Source organism: Ischnura elegans, chromosome 7 (assembly GCF_921293095.1).
Source record: "Ischnura elegans chromosome 7, ioIscEleg1.1, whole genome shotgun sequence".
In the NCBI taxonomy this organism is placed as follows: domain Eukaryota; kingdom Metazoa; phylum Arthropoda; class Insecta; order Odonata; family Coenagrionidae; genus Ischnura; species Ischnura elegans.
In genome coordinates this window covers 90688569-90711428 of record NC_060252.1, presented here as the reverse complement: position 1 = coordinate 90711428, position 22860 = coordinate 90688569, and the positions used below count along the sequence as shown (strand labels likewise).

At 38.2% G+C, this 22860-nt stretch overlaps 1 protein-coding gene across 1 annotated transcript in view; it reads left to right on the top strand.

Annotated features, from left to right (window-relative positions):
- The window catches only part of LOC124163041 (sodium- and chloride-dependent glycine transporter 1-like), a 158359-nt gene that overhangs the window by 27108 nt on the left and 108391 nt on the right, over window positions 1-22860 (top strand). The window contains exon 2 of the mRNA XM_046539824.1: window positions 1798-2008. Within this exon, the coding sequence (XP_046395780.1) occupies window positions 1798-2008 (211 nt within the window). The remainder of the gene's footprint in view (window positions 1-1797; window positions 2009-22860) is intronic.

Below are 22860 nucleotides of genomic sequence, written 5' to 3'. Positions count from 1 at the left end.
TGCCTGACTACTCATGTTTTCATTACTGATGTGCAAATTTTTTTATATTTCTATGAGCCGAAACAAATGATGCCCGAATGACCTCTGGTCATGATCTAAGCTAGAGCCGAGCCCGATCATGATTCAAAGTTATGGCATTGGTCAGCCTCGATGCTATGTCACCAGATCTGAAGTTTACTTTTCGGAGTTATATGTGGAAATTGCTTTTAAGAGCACTTTAAATGAAACGCCTGCCAAATTTTCCTAATTTTTCCATAGAAAGGGACTCATCATCAGTGGCGCTGCGAGGGGGGGGGGGTTGTGGGGGTTAAAATCCCCCCCAGAGCTCAGAGAAATTTTTAAGTTTAATCCATTTTACTTATTTGGATCAGTATTACTTATAGAATAGTGTAAGGATTAATCAAATATCCATCAGAAGGCCGTAAAACTCGCCATTTTGAACCATCAACCTTAGAATTTTTCTAAAGGAGGGCCCCCACAACTCCTGCAAACCCTTGCGGGTATGCAATACCCCCACACCCCTAAGTATTATTTGTGCCTAAAACCACCCCTAGCCTTAATTCTTCGCTGCGCCCCTGCTCATAATTTAATCGGCTACCAAGCTCTTCTAGTCATTATTCTTTGAAATCTGTCTTTATACGGAGTGTAGGTAGGTATCTCGCGTCGAGAGGAATCAAGCTACATCGGCATATTGATTAAAAATCTCTCCATTAATTATTCCTTTGCATCTTGGAACATCGGTTTGATGAACCTGTTTAATTACGTTTCAAGGAACTAGGACATGCGGAGAGATACTTGAATAAAAAATGAAAAGCTAACCTACCCATTAAAATTATGCCCGAATGACCTCTAGTCATGATCTAAGCTAGAGCCAAGCACAATTCAAAGCTACGACATTGGTCAGCTATCTCACCAGATCTGGAGTTTACTTTTCGGAATTATGTTTACACCAAGAGCACTTTAGTTTCAGAAATTGGCGATATAGCATATTGAGTGGGATGGAAAATCGTAGTATCGCCGCGAACCAAACCTTTAAAGGAGATAAAAATAATTAGAGTGCTGCAATTGGAGTACCATTAGATCTGATTAATTTTGATTTTGCCTCGTGAAAGACATGGAAATTCAAATTTATTGCTTTGGGGAAAATTTTACTTGGATTATAAATCAAATTAATTACCTTTGGATTCCCGACTTACTACGTAGGAATGGTGCAACGGATATGTTCTCGATAATACCAATTTCATACCTTTATCCATACTCGATTTAAAATTTTTATTTCTAGCTTTATTGCATGCTGATATCAACAAAAAACATGTAATAAGATATCCCTCCATCAAAACTGCAGAGCCATTAATTCTAGGAATGTGTTGGTATAATAAATATCTTAAAAAATGTTTGGAAAACACTTGAGATAAATTAGCGTAGCGTGAAGCAAGATTTCTTTTATATTGCTAAATCTGTGTCTCTTACATTTTTTATGTTCCCCTATGTCTCAATCTCTTTCACTGGCGTTTGAAGTTCACCAGTGGCGTTCATAATCAATTTCATGCTATGACTGATCAGTCCTGATGTTGTCCAAACTATAATGCGTATGTAAGTTTCATAATTTTATTTTTGACACTGTGTAGTACATCTTCGAAGTATTTCGGGGGAATTTGAACCCTTATAATTCCCCCCCCCCCTCCTGGCTTTCTCCTTGAAATTATCCTCAAGTCATGTGATCGCCTCGTAGCCATAAATCTTCCTTTCTCTGCTAATATCATTCTTATCTCGTCTACCCTCTCCGTTTGTCCGCAGAGCGAGGACAAGTTCTCCGTGGCCAACTCGCAGCTTCCACTGACGCCCACCGGCGAGGATGACGTCGCCTCCATCGGGTCCGTGATGACCGCTGAGCCGGAGCGCGGCAACTGGACCGGCCGATTCGACTTCCTGCTCTCCCTCCTCGGATACTCCGTCGGACTCGGAAACGTCTGGCGATTCCCGTACCTGTGCTACAATAACGGCGGTGGTGAGTAACTAAACACGACCAATGAACCTTAATTACGCTGGAAATTTTGCCCCTCCTCTCAGGGAGTACAGTAATACCCTTCCCTAACCCCTCGGCGATACTTGTTGGATGTTGGCCTCTGCGACTATGCTGGACCAGTCACTGCTATCTTAAGCCTTGATTATCCACGTAGTTTTTCACCCATCCTTCTCAAGTCATCCTCCGCGTCATCCAACTATATTTCGCTCAGTGTCCCTCTGATTAAAAAAAATTATAATATTGAGAGGAACCAAATATATAGAGAACAATATATTCTATTTTACGATCTGGATGTCCTTGGTATATCCTCTTGGCCACTCGGATCTTTAGCAATCTCTCTATATGGCTTAACCACCTGAAGCTGTTACTCTTTATTTGTGTCACAATATTTGGGTGGTTGTAGAGTTCCTATATCTCTCTAGGAATTTGAATATAGTTCAGGAATTAATTATTTTTTTATTTCGGCGCTCTCATGTTCATGATATATTATTAAAAGTGCATTATTTATTATGAGCACAAAATATGTTGAGGAGTTGAGGTTATTGGCGAATACATCAGTCATGTTTGAGGAAATGCATACTAACTTCTATCTCCATTTCCTTTCACAAAATAAAACGGTCCTTTTAATTTACAGCAAACAAAAGATTTTAATGGGGGAATCTTTATGCCCCGTAAAATTATTTAAGGCTAAAAAAATGGTTGCGTTACCTGCTATCTCCTTTTAAACTCCAATACCAATCCAATAATTAGTTTTACCTTAATTTGTAAATTTGTCATTATGCGCTGAATTTCATAGTTCTTTGGTTTTACTTTTTGTTTCCATTCTACAATGATTTACAGTTACTTTTTTCCGTCTTCTGAAAAACTGACGATTTGGAGGTAGATGGTATTGGTCACATACGGCTACGATCATCGCATCAGCGGCTCAGAATCTAAACACTTAAGCCTGACCGCTAAGCAGCTTTTTGTGAGCAAAAGTATCGCGAATGCGGAATTTCTCCACCTTGTGGCCATGTCCGTAGGTTATAACTTACGACACGTGAAGTTAAAATACTTGTAGCGCATTTAAACCTCGTCACTTGTATAAAAAAATGGCGTTCTTAGGGTCTGTCAAATATTAATTTCACCTCATTACATTTTACAGTTTTACGTGATGCATAAAAGAGGAAATATATATGAGACGTACAATATTGGCTTGGTTTTCATGCTGCTGCGCTGAAAAGTCCCCTTGCGCATTCGAGCTCTTTGGGGAACTACCAATGGACACTCAGGAGTAAAGTATTTGTGAGCAGATGAGTTTATGATTAAAGAGGAATATTAACTATAGTTCCGTGATTATTCTTCTTTCGATTTTATTTTCCAATAAATATATCAAGGTAAAGAGTTGCGCATAGCAAGGCTATCTTCCTCTCTTAACTCGTTTGCTATAGTTAACCCTTTCTAACCCAGAGCTGTTTCTGAGAGAAATCAAATTTCGAGATTTTTCATTTTGAAAACTTGAAAATTTTACACTCAATGATAATTATCCAGGCAGCCAAATATTTCGTCAATAAAATTTACACTACAAAATAATATTTAGTTTAGATATCTCCTAAATAGAGCTGAAAGTTTAAACATTTTTGATGTTGCTTAGAGGCAACATTGGGTTATAAAGGGTTAAATAGTGCTACTTCCAGAAGAAGAGGAACATTGTAGCTTTGGGGTGGAGCATTTGTTTGCCAATCGGAGCTTCTACGGTTCAAATTCCGGGTGAAGAATTTGGGCAACCATGGAGAAAACCCTCGAAGTGAAAAAAGTCTCAGGAAAAGGAACCTCCTACCCTTCATATTACTAAACTATTCTACCGATTGAGGTAGGTTTGTATGGAGTATTTAAGAAGTATTCTTACAGTTTCCCCTCCCTTATTCGACTTTCCGCTTCAATTCACATAAAGGTTTACTCCCTTGCTTTCTGTAAAAAAATCCTATTCTCTGCCTTCCCTTCCCTCGTTTACCCAACATTTTACCCTTTAACACTGTTTTTAACATTCCCTCACGCTCAGTACTCGTTCCATCCGCACCATCTCTCACCTCCGTATCTCATCTAGATGCTGCCTATCCTTACCCACCATGTCCAGCACTTCGCAATTCCTCCTCCTCTCCGTTCACTTTACTCTTGCCATTCTTCTCCACACCCCATTTTAGATCGCCTCCAGTCCTCTCTATTCCTTCGTCCTAAGTGTCCACGTTTCCGCTCGGTAAAATAATGCACTCCAATTCAGACTCTTAATTACCTGAATGTGTGAATTTCATAGTCGATGGCTTACTCCGGGGTGAACCCTACCCTCACCCTTCCTATCCAACCTTCGGGTTGAATCATATGTATGGTGAACGGTAGGTATTCAGGTTTGTTATTCGGTAAATTAACACGCACAGAATGCACTGTGTAACCATCCAACTTGTGCAAACGCATGAACAGAAGATAGAATCTGTTCTAATTTGGCTCATGCATTCGTGCACGCTCCGTTCCGGAGCATGTATAAATCGTTCATTCAAACAGCCATTAACTCTTACGTGTTAATGTACCGTGCAAACAAGCATTGAGTTCGGCGCAGTGCGCTGGCGTCGTTGATTCTGCCCGCCCGCCGGCGCGTGCGATTCATATTTCCCGCCGTGCAAATATTTCCCTTCCCCTCCGCCTTCGCGTGTCGCACGAAAGGGGCGAGGGAGATAGGTCAGGCCTTCGAAGGTTACCCTTGTCTCTTTCTATCGGCCTCCCATTTTATGTCCTCGTGAGTGGGGTGTGAGAGAGTATGCGTCTTTGTGGAGGGAGTTGGGGTAGGGGGAGGAGAGGGGTGAGGGAGGGGAGGGATGCGCGTGCCACCTGTGGCACGCCAGGAGAGGGGAGGGCGCGGCCGGGTAGTTTGCGCCGCCCGGACACAGATGGCGAGCCAGTCTCGCACGCCTTCTCCTCCTTCTCTTCGGCTGGCACGCCCTTGTAGCCCGCTGCACTCCATCTGTCGGCACTTTCTCCACTTGGGGATTTATCCCATGGTAGAAACTTCTTTTCAAAAACCATGCGGTCAAAATTAGAGTAGAAGAGACCCAAATCACGTGATTCCCTTTGTTGGCTTGTAGTAACGAGTTTTTTTATATTTAAAAAAATGTATAATGAAATGTTTTTTTTTCAACATGCCCAGTGGCTTTATTAGATAATTAAACTTTGTACACGATTTTTCCCTAATCCTTGATGTTTGAGATGCCCCGGTTCGACAGAGGAGAGCTTTCTATCATGTTAAAACCATGCGGCCAAGATTAAAGATTAAATATCCATTTCTCGTGATTCCATTACGTTGCTTGTGGTAGCGAGTTTTTCAATATTTTTTTATCTATAATGAATTTTTTTCATGTTTTCATTATATCTTTGGCTTTTGGCTTTATTTGATGATTTAGCTTTGTTCACGGTTTTCACTTGTTCTTGATGTCCATGATGCCCTTGCCCAAAAGCGGACACGATCTGTGCCAAAGAAGCGCATCGCACGTCTATGAGTAAGAACCTGATGATGCCCGCTGTAGGACGAAATCGGTCGCATGTAAAGGATCATATGCCTTCCAGTGCCACCTATTGGAGTGATATTTGCAAGAAATTCCAAAGGTATTCGAATAAAATGTATCACCTAAGAGAAAAAAAACCTGTTTGTTGTTTTTTAGTGCATCATCATGCCGTTGTTTTATTTTGCTCATACAATATTTATTTGTTACTGTATAATTAATGTTGATTTTTTAGTCAACATCTTATTTGCTTCATAATTATTCATTTGGACAACTACCTATCTCAAATCCAATTTATCGGCCGGTGACACAAAGAGGGTCAAGTGAAAATCGAGTAAAAAGTTTTAACCTCGAATATCGTCGCAAAGGGAAAATAGAATCTAAAGTAAACTAATATCGCATTGTCATTTGCCTTTAAAATCTACGAGTCCTAATCGCAACCGAGTTATATTCCCAAGATATTGGTTCTCTCGAACGGGTGGAATCCTTGCATTAATATTTATGACAGGGTTTATTTTTCCGTGTATAGATCCGTCGCCTTACGTCAGTAAAATACCGACGGCCTTAACTCTTTCGCAGATAATTGCTGACATCATTAGCTCTCGTTGTTTCTCCGTCATATACTGTGGAACTTGGTTATAACGGCATCGGCTGTAACGTCAACTCGGGTTTAACGTCACATTTTATACAGACCAGCCAAAATTGAACATTTTATGTTGTACGAAAACCCGTTTATATCGTCAACAAATATTGCGACGCTCGGGTATAGCGTCAAAAATTTTGCGGTTCTTAGGCTGCAAAAGTAGTAGTGTGATTGTATTATGTCCCAAAGTTCATAGAAACCATATGTAGACACATCAAAAGCAAAAACAGGTCACAAGCTGGACGTTGAGCTGGTGACGGGATGCAACTCTTTTGTTTAATTGGTGTCTGGAGGGAGCGGGGGCTGTCCCACATACCTGGGTCTTATCCCTTCCCACCCCTACATTCTACAAGGTCACTGACACAGGGACACTGTATTGTATTGTATTCACTCAGATTTAAGGTTACTTTTTTATAACGTCACTCGGATATAACGTTAAAAATCTTCTGGTCCCTTTGATAACGTTATAACCAAGTTCCACTGTATATCAGTGTCAATAAGCTCATCTCATTGGTCTCACGTTGTTCGTCGGTGTTCACACTCACATGAGCACCTCCCTTCCTCAGTGCTCGGGTATCCCTGAACTAGTTACTGATTCGTAGCTCCAATGATGTCACCAGTTCATGAAACACTCAAAGGTATTTTTTTAAAATTATGAGAGCATAGCTTAAGATTTTTTCGTTATAACTTAATATTACCTTTTGGACACCGAATATTTTTAATAATATTGCAATTTCGGGTCTGATTGAACGGTTCCATTAAACCTTACAAACCCATAGCTACTTCTGGGAGAAATTAAATTAAAAGATTTCCCATCCTGAAAATGCGAAAATTTCACACTCAATCATAATTATTGTGGCAGCTACATTTTTCGCCATTAAACTTTACAGCACAAAAGAACACAATACAGTTTAAATCATTCCTGAATAGAGCTAAAAATATATAAATTTTTTACGGATACACAGATTATACAGATGCAAGATTGGGTTATAATGGGTTAAAATAACTACATCATGCTTCGCCCGTCATTGATTTGCAGGCTCACTCTACCTTTTACTCGATCAAACATTTTGCAAGGGTTCCTCAATTACTGTTTTGACCGTGATTTTCATTTTGCATTTTTCTTTGCACGTCTTTCCCTGTAATCCATCCTTCTATTGGCCTTTCTAAATTTTTCTTATTTTCCCACGCTGTTCACCAAGTTCCCACCCTTCACGGATCTATTCGTCTTTGCACTCTCTTTTTAGCCACATGATACCACATATAAGTTTTAGGAAAATCCCTCTGGTATCCTTGGCCTATATCCAAGATGTCCGATATCCGCCTCTTCAACTTGCTTTGCCAAAGTTGAGGAATTCTTCCAAGAAGAGAACCACTCCTGTCCTAAGAACGAATGAGCAATACGCTACTTAGAGCTTGAATGAGATGGATTTGCGTTCCACATCCAAACGGCCCACGAGTTGATCGATTTCTGATTTAACGATGAACTGTGAGTGATAGGTATTGAGCCATTCCCTTTTGTTTGCTATTAAACGTCTAAATAATATGAAACATGAAAGAGAAGAAAGAACACGAAATGAGGCATTGAAATGAAAGAAATAGGTAGAGCAGTGCTGTGTACTCTGTTTTTCATTTAAACGTTTCTTCCCTAGTAAAGAGATAAAAATTTGGGAATGATACCACTAAGCAGCAATCGTGGCATATTTGAAGGGTAATGTAGATTATATATGTGGAAAATATAACGTTGAAAAAAAAATATGTGCATTGTAGGGGTGTATAGAAGTTACGCCGGTGAAAAGCTGTGAAACGATTTTATTTTCTCCTGATAGAATTCTGCATTAAATTTTATATGCCTAAAAATGAATTATTTGCTAAAACTCAAGGAGTACGAACCAAATGGCACGCAGGTGCCTTGTATTATATGCATATTTGTTGCGTATGTTGCATGCTGTCACAAGCAATGCTGAGGATTGTTCTTTTCCTCATAGAACTTCCGGAGACGCCAGGCTCTTCATGAAATGGATTGCTGAAAGTGTCACTTAGTGGACGGATATCGCAATTAAGAATCAATGTTCCACCTTTTGCACTTCATGAAAGAATAATGGCTGTGCCATATGAAATTAAATAGAGTAGATTTTATTTGGGAAAAGAGACCAGTATTTTCACGAGATAGCGATAATGCTCCGAACGAAGTGGTAAATTTCAAGATATATATTTTTGGAACAGTATTTAATAGGTATTTCTGCATTGCAACGGTTGATATTTTTCAATCGAATTTATTCATTATTTTTTTCTCAATCTTTATTGCATTGGGAAACATCAAACAAATGTTGAAAAAACTCCCGCAACGCGAGCCAGTCGTTACTATGGACTCGCTAATGGTAAGGATTTATCTCAAGAGAATGCAATTCGTCACAAATAATATCAATAGGAGACCGATTTCTACCCTTCCACCGACGAGACGAGAGTTGTCATTGGACAACTCTCGTCGGCTTGACTGTAATTTGCGCAGCTCCGCCGACAACGACAGCATGTCTACGCCGCGTCGCCAAGTCTGCTGAAAATAAGACCTAGGATATACCAAATATTATTAAATGATTGGATATATATAAAATATTTCATCTCAGTTTTGCGCTTCTTAATCATTGAAGCTCACGTTACAGTCTTGAGTCACGTATTCGCACCGCGGAGCGCATTGACTATCGAGACGCGTCGGCGCGCCGTCGCACGTCCCCTAAAATCTGCCAGAACGCTGCCGCCATCAAAGTCTGAAGGTGGCCATCTAATAATTCTGCAAAAGAATGAGAGCTTTGGAACGCGGGGTGAATGTACTCTCGCAAACTTGCGAGATGATTGTCATCATGTGCGATCCGTGGGCCGACTTTTTCAGCAAGAGATACGATGTTATTATTTCTAATGTAGCAAGAATTTTCCTCTGAGCGCATATTTATACTATGTCTGATGCTTCTTTAGTTCTTGAATCATCCTCTCATGTTCACTAAACGGTAAAGCTCTTTGACCTGACAGCGCTTCCCCTCCTCTCCTTCATCGAGCAAGCTGTCATCGAACTACTTTCGCCGTGGCGACTGTAGTTTGTGGTCATCAATCAGTTTAGGGGAATGGCGATTTGATTTGACGAAAAGTACTCCCTCTAGGTCGCTGGCGCGCCAGTTTTTTTATTGGATGCATTTTACAGGTACTGTTTACTTTCCTTCCGCGCGGGAGAAATATAAAGGAGTCACCTCGCTGCTTCAAGCGCCCCCTACTTCTTGTAGGCATTGCTGGAGGGGGCGTGTAATTACGGAGGCACACCTGTTCGCCTCACTCGTTCCCTTATTAAAAAGAAAAACAGCGGCGCGCCACAGGCACAATTGTCATCTCAAGCCTTAACCCTGCGATCGCGTGCTCCCTGCCTTTTTTCTTGGAGAAGTACGACTCTGAGGACCGATAATTGAGTTTGAGGAGGACAAGAGTCGTGCTTTACCATCCGAAAGTGCTGTTCACGAATAAATATGCAGAGGCCACTAATGCGCGCTGAGGCTTCAGTTGGCGTGAATTTGCGTGGGACTATTCCTGGAATGAAAAAGGCTCGTGGATCCCAGCTATTCGGGATCTGAAATGGTGTGGTGTTAGTTAGATGAATACATTGGGTAAAACTATTTTAACTATTCGTGAAAGTGAAATATATTTAAAGGCAGGCGTATCATTTTTGTGGAATATCGGTAAAAAATGGATTGATTACGTTTTTCATTGTCTTTATTTCATAGCATGTTTCAATATCGGAAATACAAGATGCTTTAGGGAACTAAATATACATTTTGATGATGTGCGTTTGGTATTTAGGCAAGCTATAAGGGTAAATAGTTCGGAAATAATGAAGTGACGTCTTCATAACATGTTGAAAGAATTATATATTTTTTTTGAACGAAATTAACTGAGTGAGTACATAAAAAGCTTTCGTGTTTAGCTTGCTTTTACTTCCTACGAATGCCATACCTTGTACTGAATTCCTATTCAGGTTAAGCATTATGTTTTCCCATGAGTTTTTAAGTTTACCAAGGTGTATTCGCTGTTTCACAAAAAAAATGTTTTTAACGCTAGTCATACATTTCTTAGTAAGTAACTACTGCAAATACAGCAAAATATTTTGTGCTGCAGAAAGTAATAAGAACCTCATGATCGTGGCCTAACTGCTATCTCCTAGTTTAGGCGTGTTCTTCGATTTTTATCTTTTATCACATATCCTCTCATTCTAATTGAAAAAGACGCCACGCCGCACCTCCTCCTCTATTGTCTCCTACTCTGCCATCTCATCTGAATTATCCGTTGGTTTTCCGCAATAATTAAGATTCTAGGAATAGAATCCCAGCTTTAAACTCAAAATTTGTTTGCTCTCTTTTTTGTCATTTAAAACATTTCATCAAAAAAGTTGAGCGCTATGATGCAATTAAAATTCTTATTAAAATACGATGGATCTTTAATAATATTTAAGTGGAAATCTTCAGCGAATACCCAAAAAAAGAAATAAAACAGTTGACTAGGAAGGATCAGGTGAACAATCGCGGAAAAATCCAAATGAGAAATATCAATGCAACATGCACAGGCAAAGAAATAAGGAAATAATTCTTTATAAATATAGACCTGAAGAGTACTTTGGCCTTTGAAAGATAAGACTCGTTCCTTTGTTTTTCTTTTCTCGTTTTGTTAATCTGTACTTCCACTTCAACCGACGTTCCCATAGCCTCTCCGCTCGGATGAACTTCGATTTTTGTCCCATTCATTACCATGACATCAATTGAATTTTCTGGTTTAAGTGCATGCCATTGTAACTTATAAAAAATATGCCCCCTTACTATAATCTTATCCGATCATAGCTTAATTATTTCCCTACATTGAATATAAAGAGACTCTGTTTATTAAATTACGATTAAACAGATGAGAGCTTTATTTTTTAAGCATTCAAAATGCTGTTGGAATCAAATTCTAGTAAAATTCGCATTAAAACGCTGTAATTTGATAATACGTTCTGAAAGCATAGTTAAATCCAGTCTAAATTGCCATATATTTAATGCCTACAATAGTTCTTTAGAAGGCCATTGAAATTAATAGTTAAGGAATTTGTCGACGGGATAAGTATTGAAACAAAAAAATTTAAAAAGTATTTATCATAAATCTTAGTGGCCTATGGAGAACCATTTAATAGGTACTGTATCAAAAAACAGATCAATATTTGATAGTTAAATCTTTGCCTAGGATATAATAATAAAAATACAAATATTTTACCGTGTGTGACAGAAGTATATTAAGTGATTTACCTGAACAAAATAAACTCAAGTTAATTCCTTTCCTTTTTATTCTGCTGTTTTTATTACGCTCATTGTTAATTTTCTGCGCTGATTTCTCGAATACGCTGATTTAGTGGAACATCTATTGTGAATTTGTGCTGCTACCAAAGTGAACATGGTCATGTACAGAATAATGACGTATCTTTTCAAATTAAAAATTTCCTGTCATTTCATGACAGTCATGAAGACATTTCTCGCACTTATAGTGCAGCCTTTGAGAGAATTGTATTTTTTTCAAATCCAAAAAAATTAATGATTATACCATATTAATAATAGGACAATAGACCTAAAATGACGATGCAAATAATTACTATGTTAATAATGGTAATTTATGCTGCCACTAAGCTATGCAAATGATAAAAAGGATTTTATAGCGTTTTGATAACGAATTGAGAGGGAAAAATGACCTACAGGGAATAATTAATGTATAATATATCCATATTTACTGCTTCTTCACAAGTAATTTTAAAATCTCTCATGAAAATAACCAGCAATTACTAACTAATTGAATATTATTAAGCAACAATATTTAAATGCAGCTACCATAAGTTACCTAATTTTTCCACGTTTTAGTTCTTTTTACCATCGTCTCTGCAGGGCAGATCTTGAAAATTGGTATTTAGAAAAAAGGCGAAGTGCGCGAAGTACCGGAGAACCTAGGAAAAACTTCGAGCCAACTTCAATTTTCAATGAAATTTATGAATGATTTACTCTGTTGCCACTCTCTCTTACGACGAGGCACAGGAGAATTGGTATATAATATAGATGCTTAGAACCCCACTACATATCCAGGGCCGACATAACGATAAATTAAGAGAGATATTTTGGTATGGGAAGTCGTTTTCCCTCGCACGATAAACGACTTTACTGAATTAAAGGCTAATTTCTTTAGAAAATTTACTTTTTATGTGTAAACAGCTGGTGTCCTAACACCCCCGCCACACGCCTATTGTGGCAGGTTGAAGCGTGGTATGTAGATGTAGATTTATTCCGCCGTGATGCGCGCTGCAACTGAACGGATCTACGAACTTTTTTATCCTAATTCTTAGGCTAATTGCAATTTTCCTATGAATTGCCATGTTGCATATGCCACGAAGTGTAACAAATGCGTTTCATGTTAGGTAGATTTCATGTCTTTTATATTCATGACTACTATTTAATTCTTGCATCGAATGTCTGAAGGCCGTGTTACACGGGGCAATGAATTGCGCTGGTTAGAACTGCATTAATTTCTAAAATGGCGTGGAATTGCGCGAATGCATGAACGAAATTAGAACAGGGGCTATTTCGCCATCTCGCGTCCACGCATTCTCGCATGTGTTCCAGCAATTCCTCGCTTTACACGACGCAATTTTAACTGCGCTTTCGCACACACGTCAGATTGGCAAGTACGTGCACCGTGTAAAGCGGCCTTTAGATTGCATGCATTTAGTCAGAAATGCTTTCAACGTGGTAGACTGGTATTTGTGCCAACTCTCCTCGCAAAAAGTCGAGATGCCCAAGATTAGAATGATGCATCTCGGTAACTACTCTGTTGCACTGAAATAAAATGGAGTTTTTTTTTCCAGTTTTTGGCGGCGAAAATTGAGCCATACTCGTTTAGCGACGTGATTTGATTCCATGGCGCATTCATTTGCTAATCACGCAAAAAAAGTCCAGAGGAAGGCCAATTTTCATTTTTTGTGATTGTACTGCTATTGTCCAATTTATCTGTTTTTGCCGTAAAAACGTTTTTATTTTAGAATTGTTCGAAATTTTTCATACTTATGAAATCCAAGAATTCAATCGTGATGGTGTGGAATTTTTCCATATTGAAATAAGTACTTGCGATTTTCCACGGTTATAAAATTTATTACGTCCTAGGTTTCAATGTTACTTCATCATCTTCAAGATACAAATAATGTGTGATTATGTCACACACGATTTGTTCCTTGAAGATGGTGTAGTAAATTTTAAACCTAAGTCATAATAAATTTTATATTCGTGGAAAATTTCAAATATTTATTTCAATAACTTTCGTAAACTTAAACAAGTGTCATAATACGAGCCAGTATAAAAACTACAAGTTTATAATTCAATTTCCAATGACTATGATTTTAAACATCTGTTTTATGGGCGCCGCTAGTTGAAATACAAATGTAAATGATTAAAACACTAATGGTAATTTCCACACTATTTTATTCATCACTTAACAACCGACCATGGTTTCGACACTTTGTGTCATTTTCAAGGTTTCGAAAGTGTCGAAACCATGGTCAGTCGTTAAGTGTTGAATAAAATAGTGTGGAAATTACCATTTGTGTTTTAATCATGGATATAGCATTATTCCACAAAATTTAGCCTTAAACGATTTTATACAAATGCAAATAATTATTATTAAATTTCATAAAAGGTCGCATGTTTTTTTTCGACGGGGAAACCTGTTGAGAACGCGAGAAAAAGTGGCACTTTGGTGCGCACGCTTTTTCATCGCTTGGTATTCAATGAAGGAATCCACTGAACGCCACAGAAAAAAAAATCATCGTAGATTCACTTGTGAGGAGGACCTGTGGAGCGTCCTTGCTCAGTGAAAGGCGATGATATAGCCTTCTGAATGTGTAGAAAGAAGGGGTGAGATGGGTCGTAGTCTGCGTGGCGCCCAGATGTCTGTGGAGGCGATTGCCAGCTGGCGATATCCACCATTAACCTCCCCTCCCCCTCATCCCCTTCCTCTTGCTTGGGAATATGGATGGCATTTCATTCTGATTCGGACAGTGTCTTTTTCCGCGAGAGTGAGGTCGTCCTTGAAAAAAAGGGAAACAATTCATACAATGTGGGTTTTTTTGCTGCGTGAAAGGGAAGATTTATTACGTCCATGTCATTCCAAACATTAGCGAGGAAATAGTCTCGTATTTATTCAAGCGGTTTTTAATTGATTTCGGAAGTGTTGGACATGTTTTATTTGCGAATGGTATCTCTCGTGTCCTGTTTTAAAATGGCGATATGCAATTTCTCATTCCGACCTTTTGTGAAGCGATAATTTAAAATGAGGAAGTGCTTGGATTCAGAAGGAATTTAATGCAGAAAAATAATATTTTACCAAGTAATCCATAAAATTTTACTTAAATTCGTTTTTTCACTTATATTTAAGAGGTATTTAAAATACTGGGCTTTATTGGTAACTCTCAAAGATACGTTTTATGCTTTATCTTCATGTCTCAATTACATTGCAGTGTTAACCTCCCAGTGACTGGTCAGCGAGGCTGCTTGCGGGCTTATAGATTTAGTTATAAATTGTATTGTGTACATATAATTCCCTCGGGCTGATTAATGCCATTATTAAAGAAAATTTCGAATTTTTGTAAATAGGAACGCTGCTAAAGTCTCCAGGAAGAATGTAAATGTAAGCATTGAGAAGTCCACTGAAGCAATTTTCCGGAGCTCTTAGATATCAGCTTGCTTTTGATTTATTCGTAACGTCAATTAACACTTAAATGGCCATATTTCCTGTATAAGTATATGACTTATACCGCCCATTTTACTCTCCGTGTCCGCGAGGGAAAAATTGATATATGAAATACACTCAAGCTTTTAAATTTCCGCTACCGTGTTCTCTAGTTGATTTTTTAAATGAACGAATATGAATATTCTTGTCTCCATCCGGGTGAGTTGAGTTCGGAGCTGTAATGCTGCGGAATCAATATGAGTGTGTTAATGACGTAAAGTTTAATGAGAATGGAGGAGTGTTGAGAGGTGTTAGAAGCCAGATGATGAAAATCCGGCGTCAGCGAGTATCTCTGGGAAAACAATTCTCATTGGAAAATAAATATTTTTGAATATATTTTTTACAAGTCAATAGAAGTCCATAGACTTTCATTGTTCCAACTTACTCAATTTTATCATAATTTGGTAATCTAGTACTGAATGTTTCTCCGAATTAGCGATGAAATTAAATGCTTCGAAACCTTTTCTTAAGCTATTTTAACTTCTTCATATTAGGGTGGCTCTCAGTCTTTTCAGGAACGCTAACTTTCGCGGAAAACTAGTTCGCGCCACTTCAATGACGTCGCAACATTATTCCTTGCCGCACCTTCTGAATCTATTTTAACCCTGGAGTATTTGTCGTGGTTATCACGTCGTGACCTCAGTTCCCAAATTTCAGCTCCTTAAGTGTAAGATAACAATTCCATATCTTTGTAGATTAAACTTCTAGTGTGCAATTTCACGGAGTAGAAAGATAGTAAATTTCACTGTAGCAACTGTTGAGTTTTCGAGAATGGAATTTATATAACTATCGTTTAGTTTCTGATCACTAAATATACCATTAGGCTAAGTAATCGCTAAATCCTTTTCCTAAATTATATCAGTCAAGGATGATATTAAGTAAAGAAAAGCAGGAGGCTGAAATCCTTCCAGAAATTTATTCATATAAGATACCAAGCGAAGAAGCCCCTTTAAGTATCAATTACCGGAAGCATAAATATGTTTTCAGCCTAAGTGCATTTCTATCATTGCAGTTAGTATGCCCTGGCTATTTTGTTGCTTCCATGTAACATTCCTTAAATTGTATTGTCTCTATCGTATGAATTGTTGACTCCTCCTTATCTCGAACGATAATTTACGATGAAAACAGTTTCACAATGCTATTTAAATCGTAGACCGTTAAATGACGGTCATAAAGGTCATTAATAAAGCATTTTTTGCAAATAATGCGGGAGGTACCACTTCGGCCATCAAGTACTTCTCCTTGTTCGAGTGGATCCGCGTGAGGCAAGCTTAATGGAAGGGGGACCGATTTTTATTTCCGGACTGCCTGCCTTATCCTGGCCATGGCCATCGCTTTTATCCTTTTTGTTTTGTATCAATTTAAAAATTATTGAGGACGAGCTCAGCAGGAAAAAGCTGGCGCAGGTGTAGGGGATCGTCGGAACGGCTCTTATTTATTCGCAGAGAGGATACCCGTGAAAAATGTATTCATACATTGACAATCTTCTCAGAGGCAGAATTCAATATCCAAGAAGGTGAGGCCCATATTAGTGAATAGCATTACTATAATTTATGTATTATTGCACTAATGAATTGTTTCATTTAAATAATATCGCTTCGCTATTTAAGGAATAATTGTTATTCAGCTATAAACGGTTCAATGGTTCGTCGCATATTTAAAGGGAATCACAAACGTTTTGCCGTATGTTATAAGTGCATAATTTCCCGCCAAAGGAAGGTGAAGTTCGAGAACATTATTCTTCCAAGCAGGCGGAAAATTTTGTGATTCACTTGCAACAACTTTAGTTTTTTTTACTCGCTTGTTCAGTAATTAGATTGGTCTGCGTGAATTCTCTCGTATTTGTTTAGTCTCATTCATCATCACCCTGATAATTTAATAGAAGTACCATTTACTCCATCATAGCTTCTCCATAAATCAATTTATCGGCAAAAGGCCCAATAGTTTTACTTTAAATTGCCTTTTCTATCTTACTAATTTCATTTTAATATCTAAATGCAAGTAGAGTCATCGCTTTGCAGTCATTCCGTATGACTTCGGCAAAGAACTAAACCCGATTCGATATCTTTAAAATTTATCATATTTAATGAGCATTTTCAGAATGAAAAAAACCTATTTAAAGAGTAGTGCAACAATTTAGGTTGAATTAGAGTACGTCAAATTTGAGAAATATTGTGAAATTAGAGGGTGCCTATCTGTAGGTGATAGTCCATAAATATATTAATATTGCATTCGCAACATTGACACATACACTTCCGAAAAGGGAAGAATTTCGTTTAGTTGGCGCCTTGGTTAAAGTGAGAAAAAAAGGGATTGTTATGAAAGAAGCCATATTGATGCGTAAAGGGTAAAGGGAGATAAAATAGTGTCAATTTAAATTGAAGTTTTACTTTTATGTAATCACATTGGTATATGATATGGAGGGCTTCCTTGTGGAGGCCTTCCATAGAGGCTTATTTTTTTCCTATTCGGTAAATTTATGATGCCCTTATTTAATCTTCGGGATGAACCGAGCTATCTTGCCAACAAGTCGTCCTTCGCAGCAACCTTCTCAACCTCCGGACAGCCACGACACTCCGGCCCTAACAAGACCCTTGTTACCCTCGCTTTTCACCTTCTAGGGGGCCCACTTTGAACCACAACTCTCGGCCCAATCAGGAGCCGTCGCACAAGTGACGTAAAGCGTGCTCTCGCAGCGAGTGGATGAGCTTGAGCGGACTCGACTCTTTTCATGAGTTCCTGAAGCCTATTTGAATTACAGTCTCGCTTATAACCAATTTCAGGGCACCATTGATCTATTTTGTTGTATACGGGATTTATTTGTATCCATAATAAAGGATTTTTCCCTATACGTCACAGGATTTCCGACTAATATTCCGTAAATCGTCTTTATTTAAGGAAAAGATCAGTAACATTTAATCACCGTCCCACCCTTCCATTAAACGGCAAAGGAAGTGATCTTAAGATTAGCAGTAGAACTAATTGGCGATGACTAAAAGGAGGACAACTGATGATAAGGTGAGGAACGACTAAGTAGCCAAGATGGCCGTAATTTCTTTATAAAAGAGGAAATAATTCTCCATCGGATCAAAGAGTAGTTCGTAATGGAGGGGATTATGCATCATCCGAACTAATTGCATGCGGGAAAATTAACATTGGCGATCATAGGAATGTCCTATGGACCGAGAGCTTACCTCGTCGTAGGCGGGATTTCGTTACATGCGTGATCGTTATAAGCGGGTTTTACTATACATGGAAGCGGTAGTCTCAGCAACGGTCAAAGTGGGAGCAAGTTATCGTCCGGAATTGAATACCTACTTAACAGTCACTCTTGAAATGTCGGTATCAGCATTGCTTAGGCTGAGCATGAAACAGATTATATAATTAGCCAGTTTATTTTATGCTAAATCCGTGTCTTGGGAGTATAGGTCTTGAAGAATTTTAAATGCAAATATTTGCCAAAGTTTCGGCATATTTATAAACATTCATCAAGGCTATGAATGAATATAAGCAGACTATTTATTAACTTTATACATTAAATTATTGTTAAGAAATTCATTTATAGCACTGAAGAAGGTGTATTATTATACCGAAACGTTGGTAAATATTTGCATTTCAAATTCTTCAAGACCTGTATTCACTCGGAATCGACCCTTAAACATAGAGGCAAAGAGAAAAAGAGAAAGAAAGTAAGTAAGGAAGAAAGAAAACTCATTTAATTGTACTTGGTTGTTAACAATCAATCAACCATGAGACGGCTATATTATAGCATGGCAGTTTCAGAGTTAGGGTCTATTATTTAAAATATCGACATCCAGCCATCTCGAATTGGTCGCCGCTAATATTAGCTACCTCTTAGGAATGGAAATTATAGTATTTTAATGAACTAAAAAACCGGTACTAAAACTTCAATGAAAGGATAATTTTTAATTTAAAGTTTTGTTGTTCCAATTAAAGTACTGGTGATTAAAGTTTCAAAGAAGAAATAATTCCTTACTTTTCTCTTTATTCATAATGGAATAATATTCGCAATTGTTTCACTATATTATTAATTGTCGTAGCGTAAAATTTATTTTGGACCTATCTTAAGATTATATATATCTTAAGATTGAAAGTAAATATCTTCTAACTTGTTTAACCTCATTACAGCATCCATTCTTTTTTGAGCTGTAAGCAGAGGAATATATTAAGATGTGGAAATTGTTTTGAAGGATGAAAACCTTTTAGAGCGAGGAGAAGAAAATTTGGGTAAATTGAATATGGGCCGGAAGCTCTTAACGTTCGCCGAGTCCAAAGCTACTCGTCCTCCTTCGTTAAGTGCGCAAAATCAGTTCGGATAGAGTCGGAGTGTTTGTCCCTTGCTCTTCCAATATCTCCCATGATTCCCCGTGAGAGATGCAAGGAGGTCTCAGAGACCCATATCTACTCCTAATATCATCAAATTCACTTCGGAGTTACCATTATGTATTTAGCTCAGAAATTGGTGCCTGCAGTTTTAGAGGTTTTCCCATTCTATGTCCTTGTAAACTGTTATACTCATGTACACAAAACAGCTTAAAAAAGAAATGAAAAAAGCATAAGTCAAGATTTTGTGCTAAAGCGAAAGCGTAACTCAACCCATATTTAGATCTCGTACCATGGAGATTTCAATCAGAAAATAAGTATGTGTAAATTTACAAACTCTTTTTAACCGCTCTTTATGGACCAGAATTCAAATAGTTGGGTTTTCAATATTAGAATTTTCAGACTCAACCTGCGAATGAAACCCCAACTAATGAAACAATAGAATTTTATAATTGTAAAATATACTTTGGTTCAAGTAATCCGAGTCTTTCTTTAATACACCTTTCATATACCCTTCACGATAGACGCGAGCGTTGTTGGGGCCCTCGGCGATTGCCGGCCAGCCGACCTAGCCAGATCCCCTCTGATCATATAATTGATTGTTGAACAGTGATGATAAAAATAATTTTGCAAGTTATGAGTTCCAGTGAAGCATACTGTTGCTTTAAAATCGCAGCGGGATCATTGCTTTCAAGCCGCATCCTCATGCTCTCGATTTGGGATCGATATGCCTTTATCGGTGCCAAGTGGGCCAAGGGCGAAGACGAGCATCACAGCGGCTGCTGATGCGGCGGCGATGCCGGGCGCAGCACGCGCGGAGGAGGGTAGGCAGGGGTGCTCGCCCTCGAAGCGAGGTCGACGTGACTCGTGCGCGCCCTCCCCGCCTTTTTTTCCACCCGCTTTCACCGTCCCGGCCTTGAGGAGAATAAATAAGGGCGGCGCATTACGAGAGAGTGCAGACTTCGGAAAAATTTACTCTTATAAAGTGGAGGGAGGAATACCCATGCATTGCATTGAAATACATCGCTTAAACAATGGCGTAGCATAAAACGACTGTGGGGCGAGGGAGTAAACAAATATTTGAAAACGTTCGTCCGTCCTGATTCATGCAATCCAAAAAGAAGTGCACTTACAGCATCTGCGAGAAAACGCAGCCTTCGGCAAATTTTTTCAGATGCATCAGGGGGAGAAATGTACATGCGTTTAAATTAACTACACGGCTTCCACGGTAGTGTAGCATAAAACGATTCTTTTGGGAGAATGGGTGTTTAGAAGTGTTCCTCTTTTATTATCGGTGAACTTTAAAGAAAGATTACAGTAAAAATTACATGAAACTTACAGAAAACTATTTCGATAAGACTTATGGGGAAATATATATGCAACAAAATTAAATGCTTGGTTAAAAAAGTGGTAAACAGTAAGCGAGGACTTCGGAAAATTTACTGTGATTAAGTTGAGGGAGTGGTTAACCGTGAATTGCATTGCTTAAACAACGGTTTAGCAGAAAAAGACTGTAGGGGGGAGTAAACATATATTTGAAAACTTTTGCCTGCTCCTGATTCATGCATTCCAAAAGACGCGTACTTCTAGCATCTACGAGAAAACGCTGACTTGAAAAATTCGTTCTGGTGCATCAAAGGGAGCTCATGCATTTTTTGAATTAAAGACATGGCTTCCACGGCAGTGTAGCATAAAACGACTCTTTTTGGAGAGAGAATGTTTAGAAGTGTTCCTATTTTATTTTCGGTGTACTTTAAAGAAACAATATTATATAAACTACGTGAAACTTACATAAAACTATTGTAATGAAAGTTAGGGAGAAACACCCATGCATTAAATTGAAATGCATGGCTTAAAAAAGGGTATAGCACTAAGCGCAGGCTTAGGAAAAATCACTGTGATAAACATGGAGGGAGTGAAATAATCGTGAAATACATTGAAATGCATCGTTCAAACAATGGGGTAGCATAAAATGACTGTTGGGTGGGGGAGTAAACAAATATTTAAAAGAGTTCGCCTGGTTCGTCTAGTGCCGATTCATGCACTACAAAAGAAGTGTACTTACAGCATCTACGAGAAAACGCTGGCGTCGGAAAATTTCTGTGATAAAGTGGAAGCAGTGAAATAACCGTGAATTGCATTGAAATGCATCGTATATTTCTCATAAAAAGACTGTAGGTGGGTGAGTAAACAAACAAAGCTTTCGTCTGCCCTGATTCATGCACTTTAAAAAGAAGTGTACGTTCAGAATCTACGAGGAAACGCCTACTCCGGAAAATTTGTGCTGGTGCAGCAGAGGAAGCCCATGCATTTAAATGGATTCAACGGTAGTGTAGCACAAAACGACTTTTGTGGTAGAATGAATGTTTAGAAGTTTTCCTCTTTTGCTATCGGTGACCTTAAATGACAGATTATTGTGAAAAATTCATTTAACTTATAGAATACTATTACGATGTAACATATTCAGAAATACCCATGCATTAAAATGAAATGCATGACTGAAACAATTTAACACAGTTTAACAGACTTAACAAAACACTTATTTACTTTGGGGAACAAATATTCAAAAACAAACTTCTGTCACGATTAGAATACTTCAAAGAAAGTTTATTCATAAAAACTACAAGAAAGCGAATTGCTTACTGAAAGTTATTCTGATGAAAGTGTGGGGCAAATACCCATAAATTAAATTAAATGCATTCCTTAAACAGTTAGTGTAGTTACAATACGATTATTGGGGCAAACAATATTTATACTTAAGTATAATTTTTTCATGCTCAATGTAGTACATCCCAAGAAGTTCATGAATTAAAAGTATGTTCTAAGAAAAAGTTGCTAAGGGAAAGGAGACCCCCGGAAACCCCCGCCTGTAATTTAGTTCGATGTGATCTTTACCCTCACCTATCCAATTCAGTCTTTGAGTCAAATCAATAGGAGAGTGAAGAAATATGGAAAACTTTCTTTGTGAATCGCCAAAATATTATCTTCATGATTTATGTTGGATCGCAAGGATCCACTCTCATGTTTTTTATTCTATATATCAATCGATCAAGCAAAAAATAAGGAAATATGTGTGAGAAACGTTTTTGGGTGATAGTAGGTTGAGATACCAAAATCTCCTCGACTGAAAAAATAGCTGATATTATGAATTTAGTGAACGATGAGTCATGACGTAAGAGAAATCACAAAATGGGTGGGCGAAAATCACCTCATACTGAACTATTTAAAGATGAAAGCAATAATCATGGGCAGCTCAAGGATTCTCAACAAAATAGATCATAATCACCTTCCTCCAGTTGTAGTATCAAATTCTGTTCAGCAACTCTGTTCGCACTCTTGGATTAACCCTCACAAAAAATTGTCTTGGAACCAACATGTCAATAACATCTGTAATGAAGTCAATATCACTCTCTATCAACTAAAACTTCATGACCACTTACTTCCTTTATCCACCCGAAAAATGTTAATCTCCACCTTGGTATTCCCTT